Source organism: Lissotriton vulgaris, chromosome 11 (genome assembly GCF_964263255.1).
Source record: "Lissotriton vulgaris chromosome 11, aLisVul1.2, whole genome shotgun sequence".
NCBI classification, from domain to species: Eukaryota; Metazoa; Chordata; class Amphibia; order Caudata; family Salamandridae; genus Lissotriton; species Lissotriton vulgaris.
In genome coordinates, this window is record NC_141699.1 from 1,040,928,677 (window position 1) to 1,040,942,672 (window position 13,996).

General features: G+C 44.3%; 1 protein-coding gene across 1 annotated transcript in view; it reads right to left on the reverse strand.

Annotated features, from left to right (window-relative positions):
- Positions 1-13,996, reverse strand: part of PIK3CA (phosphatidylinositol-4,5-bisphosphate 3-kinase catalytic subunit alpha) — a 300,074-nt gene that overhangs the window by 83,837 nt on the left and 202,241 nt on the right. Inside the window, exon 11 of the mRNA XM_086944379.1 lies at positions 13,495-13,659. Within this exon, the coding sequence (XP_086800505.1) occupies positions 13,495-13,659 (165 nt within the window). The remainder of the gene's footprint in view (positions 1-13,494; positions 13,660-13,996) is intronic.

Sequence of the window (13,996 nt, forward strand, 5' to 3'; positions counted from 1 at the left end):
AGTTCCTCCTGAGCATGGAGCATGTGTACAGGGCGATGTTCAATGAGTGAGATGCATCAAAGGGACTTTTACTTTCTGACTGCACGCACGACTGGAGCTTCAAATTGCCCTCCCAGATATAACAGATCATATCCTCTTTCCTATGGGAGTATGATCATACCAGAGTTGGAGTTAACACCACACATCGATTGATGAAGACAATTTCTGGCCTCATTGAGAGTGAGGTTGAAATCAGGGAGCATAAAAAAATCGTCATTCTGATAAATAATTGGTTAAAGTAGGGGTAGACAACCCATCTTGAAGAAACAACAAGGGTGGGTCCGACTGAGGCTATACATTTTCACCTAATCCAGGGCAATCATATCAAACTTGGAAAAGCTTTCTAGTACGGAACTAGTTCAGTTCATAAACTTTATTTGGGTAGCTTAGTACCCATAAAAGCACAGCATCATGGCAGGTTGAAAGACAAGCGGAGAGTTTAGAAATACATGGCAATGAAAAAACTTTAAAATGATATAACCATAACATTTTGGTGAATTAGATTACAAGTTAAAAAGAACTTCATTGGTAATAAATCAATAAATAAATGACTATTATATAAAACATTATATCTTCCTACAATTGTACAAAGATAGTCAGTCATAAAATCTCAGGGGTCGGACATGGTCTTACGTGCTCTAGTAGCGATTCTCAAAAATTTACTTATACAAAAAATCAACTCTTCGTTAACCAAAGAGACTAAGCACGAGTAAGCATTGTCCAGACTAATAGGCCTTCTCTTTAAAAAAAAATGGATATAAAAGCCACTTTATGCATTTTATATAATACTTACAGAAAAATAAAAAGTGTAAAATTGATTGGCCACTCACCCCATCACAAGGGCATGGTACGTTATCAAGGTTAGGGTGAAAACCAAGGGGAAAACACAGTGCAAATCTGATAGTTCCTGCTCTTAGGCAGAATAGTAGGCTCCTTTCCTAATGACTCATGGAGAGGGGGAGAAAAATAGGTAGGGAATGGTGATACTGTTCGATGGACATGTAGCTAAGAACAGAAGATTTCTTGAATTCCAATCAAATCCTTGCTGTGTTATATAAAGAATAGAGGGCATCTCTTAGCTCCTTTTTAGACACTGTTTCAACTGTATTTGGATTTAAAAAGATACATTCTTTGTTGACACTGCGCAAGCTGTGGTGCACTCCACTCAATCAAGGGATATCCATCCCTTTCTCACACATAATAGTCTTTAATGATCTCTCTGGTAAGTGAGGTGGCCTGGTTCTTCCATACTGATAATCAAAAAAGAGCAGGTCGGGCACGTATAAAGTCCGATATAAAGTCCAATATAAAATTAAGATTAGGTTCTCTGTGGCAAATATGTTGTGGGGTGGAGATTGGGATACCCAGCAGTTTCCTGCAAAACCGGTTTTCTTCCTGCTGAATACAGGAACTGTTTGCAATACCCCAAATCTCAGCCACATATGTGGCCACAGGAACGCACTGCAATTTACAAATTTTGGAACTAATTAAACATGCAGGAGCCTGATAGTGCATGGACTTTAACTAATGCTTGGTTTAGGCATCCAAGGTTATACCGGATAGAGTGCCTAGGATCCATGACAATTTGCTCTGTGTAGGCTACAGTAGTGAAGACCTTGACTAGTCTATTAGTGAAGCCTCGGTCTCCATGTTAAGCAGTTACGGGAGAGAGGAATCAATATATCCAGGGTCTCATGATTGCCGTGGTCTGTTGCTGCATAAAGGTAAGGAGAATAATTGGTAAAAGCAATTGAAATTTCCACTGTCCCAAAAACGTTCTTATACTCCAGGTTCTGGACCACATTTAGGAGTATAGAGACTTCTTCCTGTGTGTAATTTTTAATGTAATTTGTAATTTATGTGTTTATTTGCATAAGTTAATTAAAACCATTACATACAATAAGTTCATAAAACCAGCCAAGTCAAAGGCTTAAATCAACAACCACATTCAAAACTAAGTGCTCTGAAGACCGTTCAAGTTTTTCGTTTTGCTGTTAAAGTATGTGTGCTTTGCGCAGTTTGTCCATTATTAAATCCTAAGGTCTATAGCTAGCGTGTATAGATGTTTCAAAAGCAGCAGATTGTGATTTTACTTAGAAATAGTTGGAAAAAGTGACAGCCCCATTTAAAGTCTTTAAAAGCCGACATTAATAGAGTGCGGTTGAAGGATCCCACTGCTGATATACTTCACTCGGGGGTGGATAACAATCTTATGTAATTGCACTAGGCTCCTGCCACGAGCTTGCTTTTATATTACAGAGTCCCATAAAGATCAAAGCTGTGGCGAGATTTGTTTGTATTTGTAGGGGTCGATGAGAGGGTCCAGGACGAGGGGGAAGGGCGTCTCTAAGTCTTTGTACAAACCTCCCACAGCGGGCCAAGATGGAGGCACAAGAAAAGCATTTCACCGAAGCCTCTAAGCAGGTGCGTGCTCCATTTCTCAGTAACAAATCCCAGAGTAAAATTCTCCTTTCATCAGCTATGGTGGGGCAACAGCACAGGAGGTGCAACCACGATTCGTGTTTATAGTTACATAGTCTACATACCGCTCTGTTTTTCTGGTTGGTCCATACTTGGTTGAAATCTGCTGTTTGTAAAGCCAGCATTCGCACGCACATAACCCCTCTTTGAGTTTTACAGTTAAGGGAGGCAGAAATATATGGCTGGTGTTTGGCTACCAGATACGAGGAGTTTAACGGGGCCAGGATAGAGATTGTTTTTAATGAGGCCTGGTCTTGCTGAAATGATGCCAGTTGCACTTGTCTGTTTGTAGTATTTTTCCAAATTGTGTTGGAAATGGAAATCAATGCTACTGGAGTTCTCTGTGGTCGCTAGAGCTCCCATAATTTGATTGTTCCATGGGGAGCCCACTTATTCAAAAATATGTCTAAGACAGGCCATTAGTGAATTTTCTGGTGCCTTTAAAATACAGATGTAATATTTAAGAAAGTTTGCCTCTGTGTTAAGAGCTTGTTTAACCAGACCGAATTCCAGACTGAGTCTTGCCCTGAGTAAATATTCTGGTAATTGTCATATTTTATTGTAGCCAACACTCAGGCTGCTCCAGAATTTCCAGGCTCCGGGAAAAGCTGGAGGCCCATATTTGAGCGCTGGGAGGAGAGTTGCTTGAATTACTTTCTTTATTCCTACTGCAGATGGGCAATTTAAATGGTTGTTAAGTCTATTTAAGCCATACAGGATTGCATTTAATTTCTTTTTCATAGTATTTTATGAGCGACTGGTTGAGCGGAGTTGTGAACCACACCAACAGATATTTAGAGTTGGGTGGACATGGGGACTATAGTGTATGAGATTTGTTTTTTTCATTTTTAAAGCTGCAGACTACAAGTACTTTCATCTTTTCTCGGTTGAAGGTAAGAGAATTTCTGACACTGTATTCTGATCAATGCTCGTTGGATCCCCACTTTAGTGTGGTCCATAAGACCATATCGTCCGCATATTGAAGAATATGAAGGGCTCTGTGGCCTAGACAGGGAGGAGGAAGACAACTGGTAGTTGGGGCTTTTCCCAGATCGCCTGTGTATAGGTTAAAAAGTAGGGGTGCCAGCACGCAGCCTTGTTTCAGACCCCCAGTGGTACGTATTTTTGCAGGTAATGAAATTGGGCCTGTTTTCACTCGGACCCAGGTTTCAGAGTAAAGGGAAATTATGGCTCTTTTAAAGGAGAGATGTAATACCCCAGCTTGTTAGCTTCATTATACCATTTCAAAGGAGAAATGGAATACTCCAGCTTGTGTGTAAAGTCCGTGCTGCAATTTACACGCCATGTCCCAGATTTATAAAAGCAGTGCTGCGCTGAAAAAACGTCATCCTCCCAGTGTCAGGATGTCTGTGGTTTGTTTATGTGGCAGTCTATAAACTTCTATCTTATGAAGTCTTTTTTGAGACTTAAAAGCATGGCCTCCAATAAAGCCACTGTCAATTCCCTAACCGATTAACTCATCAGGTCTTCTCTTGAATTACAACTTTGAAGGCCTCCCAAACAGCCCAAGGCAAAATCCAAATCGGTCTTCTATTCCAGAAAAGTGGAGAAGATGTCATCTTCTGAAAACAGGCATTTAGGTGAGAAACTCCTCATTCCATTCCAGTACTATGGCTCATTGTCAACTAAATTGGGGGGTACGGAGCAAGTACCACAGGCATCCAAAAGCCCTGAATTCCGCAGATCAAAAGCAAAAAGCTACTAAACGCATCCATGTCGCTTCCCAAAACAGTCCATGCCACTACTCATGACTGCATTAAAGTCACTACCAAGTTCATTCACAGCGTTTTTAATCAATGACACAATGAATATATCACAGTAGATTCTGTTGAGGAGTGGACAGTGTGGACATTTAAAAAACATCCACGGACAGCCACTGAATGTCCCAGCCAGAACTATGCATCTGCCTGGGACATTAAATGTGTTTTTGCTAATTATGAAGAGGAATGGACTTTTCAAACACTATGGCTACTGTGTTCAAGCTCATAGCGAAACAAGTGTACAGAATCAGTGTGTTGTAGCCTTGGCGCCCGCCCAAGGGAGTCAAATGTTATGAATAACAAAACTCCTCTAGCATACACGGAGAGTGTACCCTAACTAACTGTAGCAATGCCCCTTGCATGATATTCTCGTTAAGATTGTATACATTCCATGAAAACCCTCTCAACATGTCAGAGACACTGGCATCGACGGAACCTACTAGCATTCCTAAATGTAGAGTTCTGCCTTGTCAATGTGGTAAACTAAACACCTTGCTCAGCTTTAAGAACCTGGACTCTGACACCACTCCCCCCTCTAACACCACCAGCCAACCCACCATCTCCGCCTGGACCCCAGCCACCACCGAAGACACCGAATCAACCATGAAAGGCATCTGGTCAGGAGCACTCACGGACCCCTGCCCTCTGCACATCTTCCACAGAGCCGCCGCCACCATTGCACCGGACCTACGATGCACTATCAACACCACCTTCAAAACCGGCACCTTCCCAGACGCCTGGAAATGGGCAGAAGTCAAGCCCCTGCTCACGAAGCTCTTGGCGGACCCTTCAGACATCTAGAATTACCGACCCATCTCCCTCCTTCCCTTCACGGCGAAAGTCACTTAGAAGACAATCAACGCCTAAAATACGAGATTCATTGAAGAGAACTCCATCCTCGACCTCTCCCAATCCGGATTCCGGCGCAACCACAGCATCGAGACCGTCCTACTCGCCGCCACGGACGACATCCACACCCTCCTTGACCAAGGCCACACCGCAGCCCGGATCATACTCGTCCTCTCTGCAGACTTCTACACCGTCTCCCACCACACACTCGCTGCCAGACTCCACGACGCCGGCCTACGGAGAACCGCCTTCGACGGCTCCGCTCCTTTTTACACCAGCAGGACCCAATGAATCACACTGCCACCCTTCCTCTCCGAACGCGCAGAGATCAACTGTGGAGTGCCACAGGGATCGTCACTCAGCCCCACGCTCTTCTGCCTCTACACGGCCCCCCCCCACCATCGTCAGACAGCACAGACTCAACATAGTCTCCTACGCCGACGACACCCAGCTTATCCTCTTCCTCACCAAGGACCCAGTCACCACCAGGCTCAGCTATCAGGAAGGAATGAAGGTCTTTGCAACCCGGATGAGCAGCAGCTGCCTGAAGCTCAACTCAGAGAAGACCGAGGTCATCAGACCCTCCCCCACCGCATGGGACACCACCTAGTGGCTCACTGCCCTCAGCAGCCCTCTCAACCCCACCGACCACACCCGGAACCTCAGATCGTACTCAACTCCTCCCTCTCCATGACCAGACAGGTCAACACCGTTGCCTCCACCTGCTTCAACACCCTCAGCATCCTCCGCAAGACCTTCAAACGGATCCCACCTCCGAATCAAGAAAAACCGTCACCCACGCACTCATAACAAGCAGACTGGACAACAGAAACGCCCTCTATGCCGGAATCAACAAGTATCTGCCCAGCAAACTTCAGACCATACAGAAAACAGCAGCCAGACTCGTCCTCGGCATCCCTCGACAAAAACACTTCACCAAATACCAGTGAGACCTCCACTGGTTCCCTGTCGAGAAGAGAGTAACATTCAGATACTCACCCACGCCTTCAAATGCCTCCACAACACCGGACCCCAATAGCTCAACGAGAGAATCTCCATCTAAAGAGGATCCTCCGATCCACCAACCTCACCCTCGCCGAAACTCCGCGAATTAGCAGAACAGGCAGAAGGGCCTCCTCCTACATCGTGGCCAAGACCTGGAACAAGCCCAGCTCGACATCAGTCGCGCCCTCTCTCTGAACATCTTCAGGAAGACACTCAAGACCTGGCTCTTCGACTGAATGGCGCTGCTTAATCCACCCGCGCCTTGAGGCCCTCCGGGTAAGTAGAGTGCTTCACACTTCCCTGATTGATTGAACCTCCAATTCTCCTCAACTTACACTTCCACCTTAGGAGAAAATGTTACTTCTAATCTTAGTTCTGTGTTGTAGGTGTCGGTATCGTAGGATGTTCCCGGAGTTATAAAAGTAGTAGAAAAGAGCAAATGTATCCCAAAACTTGCAGCTGTCAACCATCAGAAAAAAGACACAACTTAGTACAGTTGACTGGCAAGGAGAAAGGTATCCAAAGAGATTCCTCAGAGCACCTTCGCCACTTAAGTGTCAGCTCTTCAATGCTCATGGAAATTGCACTGTTTAGTCAAAGTGTGGCGAGACTTCCAGGTGGCTGCCTTACATGTTTCTGTTACTAGCATATTCCTTAACCTGGCTGGGTAGCCTCCTTTCTTCATTCTATGGTTTCCAGCATGGTATGTTTTGGTAACTAATCAAAAAAAATGGAATATACAATACTAACCAAGGGGTAATTGATTGTTTGGAGCAAGCCAAGCCATTATGGAGAAGACCATAACTGACAAAAAGCTTCTTAGTTTTACATAAAACTGTGGGTCTTTCTAGATAACATCCAAGACTCTTCTGACATCCAGAGAAGGGAGGGACTTCACAGCCAGTGGGAAGGGATTAATAAACAAAACTGGTAGACAGATTGGTTTATGTGAAAGTCAACTGTGATAGTCAACTGGGGGAAAAGAAGTATACCACTTTAATTCAGCTCTGTTGTGATAAAACAGTGCATAAGATTCTGTTACTAAAGTCTGAAGCTTGCTAACTGTCTAGGTCAAAGTAATATCCACTAAGAAAGATACCTTTCAAATAAGGTGATGCAATGAGGCATAATGTATGTGCGCAAAATGGGCAGCTATCAATTTAGAAAAGACCAATCAAAGCTCCAGTTGGGGAGAAGGTGTCTTGGTGAAGAAGTCTTTATTAGACCCTCCAATCATCATGCAAATAGTGAAGAAGGATCTTTGCACAGTACCTTTTCTGTATGCCATGATGGCAGCAAAGTGAACTTTTAGAGATGCAAACTGAGGGTAAGACTTTGCCAAATACAAATCTTTTCAATTTGAAAAAATATGATGTATTGATAGATGGGCATTTTGCTTCTTTGATAATGTTCATAGAGACATGAGGTAAACCATTGTGACCATACTGCACGATCACAGGACTCATGCTGACAAATTCAAGAATGGCACATTGGTAGGATGCAATTTCTCTTAAATTCCATACAACAGGATTTGCACAGCAGCTTCATTTGTGGACCACTACTGTGTCAGCGAATGAGTATCAATGTCATATAAGAGTATTTCATCCTTATTTAGACAGAGAAATAGGATCTGCAGAAAAGTGTAGAACCTTTTTTGGATCAAAAGGGCATTGCCCACTGATCCTGGTTCCCAAACTCTGGCTCTCAAGTGATATATCTAGTTTTTTGCACTGATCTGCGCCCTCAGGGCAGCATTCCCCCCCACCCAAGTCAAAATTACTACTTTTCAACCCTTTCTAAAAATATTTGGGGAATTTATGACTGTGGAAAACTGGGTTTTTGTTACAGTTGCCTCCCCACTTTTTGCCCTCTTTTTTAGTTACTGGATGCTGGGGTTTGACTCCTTAAAACAAGTTGATTTCCAATTGTACACAAACGGCAAAGGACTTTAGTAACCCTGTAAGTCCCTGGTAAATGGTACTCCTGGTACCTAGGGTATGAGTAGTAAAGAGGATCACTAAGGGCTACATCGTATCTTATGCCACCCTAAGGGACCCACACACAAATTACACAAAGACTGCCATTGCAGGCTGCGTGACATGGTGCAAAACATGTTTGAAAACATGACATGGCATACTCCTCTGTGCCATGCGAAAGACACTTCATGGGCTATATCCAAGTCACCCTTACAGCAGGACTTCGAGTCCTAAAGCAGGGTGCATTATAGCACGTGAGGACGTATCTCCATGAGCAGATATGCCTCTGTAATGTCCAGTGCCACTGCTGGATATTACAAGTGAGCAAGGAAGCCATCTTAAGGGATGTACTGGGCACTGATCAAACCGAGTTTCCAAGCTACATAATGACTTTAGTGAAACCTATGGTGTTTGATAGAACACCTCGTATTAATAAACCCACAATGATTCCAGTGATGTATTTAATAGTACATGTACCCAGAGGATACTTTAGAAGTACCCTCTGAACCTTACTTGTGCTCCTGTGAAGCCTGCCACCACAGAAGAGTTTCTGACCCCCTAGGAATTAAGAGAAGCGCTCTCATAGGTCAGTAATAATACTTGCTCTGGCAGGAGGTGTTTACATCTCCTCCAGCAGGATGGCTAGTAAATTAGCATGTCAAGGCAGGGAGCTTCAAAGAGCACACTGCCGTGGATATGATAGAGAGGCTTCCCCCAGACCTGGGAGATGCCACCCCCTGCCCGGAGTGCTCATTTGGCATTAGGACAGGCAGGAGATTATCTATGCAAGGAGGGGTAAACAACGTTTACCCCGAAACTATTTCCCCGCATGGAATCACAACGCGGTCGTTACCACGACCGCGTTGTGACAACGCATACCATTACTCCGCAAGACGGAACAGCGACTTGCAGAGGGGAGGGGGAAGGTGTTGGATTTAAACTCCAACACCTTCCTTAGTGCCCGCACTGACTGGAGTTGGAATAGTAAATGATGCTATTCCAACATCCAGCGCCCCCCCTCCGCAAGTCGTTGTTCCGACTTGCGGAGTAATGGTATGCGGAATCACAACGCGGTCGTCGTAACGACCACGTTGGGATTCCCTGCGGGAAGAAGGACTGCGGGGTAAAGAGACATATTCGCAAGGAGGTGTGATGCATCTTCAGGCTAGTCACAAACCTACGGTGGGCTGCCAGAAGGGACACAAAAAAGAGAATTCCACCATCTTGTGTGTGGTGGAATTAGCAACTCTGGGACAGGATGGTGCCCCCCGGGGTAAGTAGTCCATTGGCTGCTACCCTTCACGCCACTTAACGCCCCTATATTAAATGTTTATGGGGCCCCCTGGCACCAGGAAATCATATTAGACTACTGGGAACTGAGGAAGAAAGATGGAGGACCGAAGAGAGCAAGAACTAAGACCTGCACCAAAGATAGGCCCAAAACCCTGCCAGGTTGCTTCCACTTTGACTATCGCTGGGACTGACTTCGCCAAGAGCTGGACATCCTCCCCAAAACCCTTGGAAGACTGCCCAGCACCTCAACAACCAGAAAAGATCTCCCTCGGAGTAGAGGAGTAGCTCCCCTACACCTGTAGACACAGCAAAGCATCTGTCAGTACACCATGTTGCTAACCATCGGGCTCAAAGGAGCAGCACGACAGGAGAAAGGTCTCAGAGGTCCAGGAGGTGAGATCCGCCCCTTGCCAAGTTGGGAGACGCAAGGAACCCCAGGAGCCGCTCAGCAAAAAAACTCTGTGTACAGGAGAAGTTACAGCTACCAAGGCTGTTGGTAGTACAGTCCGGACTCCAACAGCACAAAGCAAGACCTACCATCAAAGGATGTCAGGCTCCACCAGGCCAGCCCCCAGAGTAGCCCTGCTGCTCTGTTAACCCTCTTCATTAGGTCACCAAGGCAGAGTGAACCTCTTCCCGACTGCAATGCCGCAAAGCACCCCTGCACCCGCACTCCACAGCCTGAGTCCAAGGGAGGTGATTGTGCCAACGTGCTCCTGAGACCCATAAGAGCTGAGCCCACCCTTGGGTTTGGCCAGACTGCTGCCCCAGTCTCCGCCTGCAGTCTCTTTCTGCTGGGACTGAGAACCACCAGAGTCTCCAACAGCGTGACCCCGCCGAACAATGTATCACTGCACACGAGTCCCCCAGGCTGAGTTCGAGTGGACTGACTATGTCCCTGGGGGGCCAAGACCCTCATGACCTGAACCGACCCCTGTGGGTTCTGCCAGACTGGCTCCCAAAGCCGGAAAGCACCTCTGCATCAGGACACTCCAGAGCTGATCTGTTGGTGCTGCCTTGGACCTTGCCCCATATGTACCTTAAGTCCAGAAGAACAGTGCTTTAAGTCAATGACAAGTGACATATGAAGTGTATGTTTTTCTCCACAGGATGACATTACCGCTTTAAAGAGACAAATACAGTGCATTTTCTATTTCATGAGAAATCCCCATCCTGCAAAGTACTTACCTGATTAAGATGATCTTGGTTTCTAACTTCAAATAAAAATTCTGTGTTTTGTTTTTAAATAAATCAGTGTCTGATTCCTTTATTAAGTCTGTGTTTAACTTATTAGCTGTGTGTGTAAAATAAATACTTCACACCATCCTCTAATAAGACTAAACCACACTACTGAAAAAAGAGCATTTGGGATTATTATAACAACCACTGTAAACCTCTAAGGGTCGCCTGGACTCTGCACAGTGGACCCCATTTTGGTGCACTATAGAGAGCCAGCTTCCAACAATGACTTTCCCCAAAACATTCCAAGGCTGGAGTTAGAATAGTACATTTTACCTTCTGGTATACACCGTGCCCACTGCGGTCCTGAGAACGTAGTTTAGAGCAGGAAAGAAACGGGCAGCTCAAGTTAGGGCAATTTGCATTTAAAGGGTGGCAAACAGTTCAATTTGTGGGAACCTCCAGTTTTGTAAGATGTCTTTTAAGATGCTGTCATCAATAACCAATTTGTGGCGTTTCAATTAAATATCTGCTCAGAAGACCTACCTGGCAGTTTTGAAGGTGCAATAGATGAATGTGCTGAATGGATATACTCCTTACCAGAAGCCAGTGCCAGAGCACTTGGGCTTCCAGCGATAAAACTCTGGCTCACGATCCCTCCTTTTTGTGGAGGTACTGCTCTGAAATGAAATGAAGATTTATAAAGCACTCTAATACCCGGAGGTGTCTAGGCTCTGTGGTCATGTTGTGTGTCTGTGTCATAACAGAGTTCGATGTTAGTGAGTGTAGATCACCCTTCAAAACCAGATGCACTGCTTTCAATATCCGATTATTATGAGAGTTGTTTTTCCAAACGTAACCCCTGCACCATCAGGTTCTGAGAATGGACTCCCCCACAAACAGGAGCGACCCTGAGCCAGGGCTTTATCACTGGAAGCCCAAGCACTTCGACACTGCCTTCAGTCCCTAGACCCATTTGCTGAACGGTCTCTGGTACAGTGTAAGTCTGGATTATTGCTTAGGGCCTTTGTTGGGGACTAAAAAAACATCTACGATAGATGCCTTTTCCTCTGTGAGAGGAAGGAAAGGGTTCTAATACATCCTTTTACAGGTGAGAGGTAGCTTTTACCCTCAGTAATTGCAGCTGAGGTTTTTGTGCACTTAATAGGGATTGATGGATTAGATATTTGAGCTGAAGAGTGTAACAATTCTGTTATTTGAGAAGATCCATCTGGCAGTTGTTCTGTTCTGCCACTCTCTGAAATGATTGCAAACACTCCCTCCCACCAGACTGGTGAACTGAGGGCTGAAACAGAGAGCCATTGCCTCTAATGAGATTCGAAAATCCAGAAGAGGGTTGCTGGTGTTGCGGTTAACCTCTACCTCTGCCAGACCTATGTTACGAAGGTTGCTGTTGTCCTTGCGGATGAAACGGATAGGACATATAAGGGAGTTGAAACCTCTTCCTCTGGTAGTAACAACGGTCCTGCAACTGATAGTTTTCTTCACCTCCAAGCCTACAGCCTTCAAAGTTTCAGCTTCTTTTCTCATTCCCTACATCTCATCATCTGCCTAGGAACAGAAAAGAACAGATCGAGTAAATGTTGGGTTCATATGTTTTACCTAAATATCAGGCTTCAAAGATGTTAAACGCAGCCATCAAGCACATCTGAGGGAGATATCTTAGCAGAATTTGGTAGTAGGTCTGCAAAGGCAATGGAAGCTAGCACTCCCTCCTGCGTAACTTGCAAGAAGTCTTGCCTTTGTTGCAAAAGATTTCCCACAGGGCCCTATCATATTACCATAGAAAGGCTGTGGCACTGGCTGTTTTGAATGCTGTTGCTATGGCCCTCCGAACTTTATGGCCTGCTGCCTCAATAAGCTTGTTCTCCCCCGGTCAGTAGGCCCTGAGGATTCTGGATCAAATGCAGGTTTGCGTCTGAGCACCGAGACCAAAGGCACCTTCCTAATGGGAAACAATGAAGTGCCTCTAGGAATAAAGGCTCCACCTTCGAACCTTCTAGCTTCCCTTTCAGGGAAATCCATTCATACTATTTTAATTGACATTTTGCTATTTTCTGAGAAAAAGCATGAGAAAAATCCCCAGTATCTCTCCTCTGTATTCCTGATAATAAGGACATCAAGCTGAGCTGTTACTCAATTCAAATGTTAGGGTGGACTTAAGAGACTGCAAAGGGATAAAGCGGAGAGTAGGTTTCTTTACTTTTACAAATAGTCTAAATTAAACAATGGCGTATTAGATCACATCACTGGACTAGAGAGTTTCCAAAAACCTTTTTAAAATTTTTTTGTTTTTATCTTGCCGAAATATAGTTGCAGGGATAAGAAGAGAGGTGGAGATATTAAACATTCATGAAGATCAGCAAAGCTCCTATGCTAGAGAATGATGTGTTTAGAAGGATAAACAAAGGTTTGTTTTCAGTTCACACATAATGGTTTTCTTGATTGATGTATACATTTTGCCTGCAAGTGTAGATTCACAACTGGGCTATGCAACTTATAAAGGGGACATGTAACTAAACTGTTCAAGGATTTATTCCCAAAGTAGAACAGGTCAAATTAAATTTCTCAAAAACGCATATTTCCTACAGTATCTGAAGACAAGGACGTCTAGTCCAAGTACCAAAATATGTCTAGATATTTTACAGAAAATATAATAATCTGAAGCTGCGCCATCGTGGCCAAAATCAAGGTGTTTAGCTTTGTCAATTTGTGCAATAATAAGCAAAAAGGAATACAGAGTATCCCTGCTTTACACTTTGAAGTAATCTTTGGAATACATACCCTGCATATTAAACCGCTTAATGAAGAAGCAACAGTTACCAATGGATTAACTAAACTTTTTAATGTTAATAGGTATTATACTGCACCTGCACAAGTTGGATGAGGTATTGAGACAGTTTGTCATCAGTCAAGTACTGCTCCAGGCACTTAACAGCGAAGGTCCGGACCATGGGATCTGGGTAATTACAATCAAGGAGCTCCATTGCCTGCTCAGGCTTGATGGGGATCCAGTCCTTTAGTAGGCAGTACATCTGTATCAGAATAAAACCGGTTGTAAAATTAACTCTATGAAGAACTTGTAGTATTGTTTTTATAAAGAGCATCAATAAAATAGCCCAACAGCAGTGCTACTCCAAGGCAAATCTTTCTTACAGCCTACTGTCCCATATTTCTTAAATAAGAAATAAGAACAAAAGCAATGTTATACACAATGTTTTCCTGCTGAGGTCAGGATATGATAAAAAAAACAACAAAGATTAAGCACAGTTTAATCACAGGAACAGGAAATAGCACAAAAACGGTCCCAAACTTAACTCCCCAAAAAACAACTATACCTAGCTATAGCAGTCACAACAATTCATTTCTAAT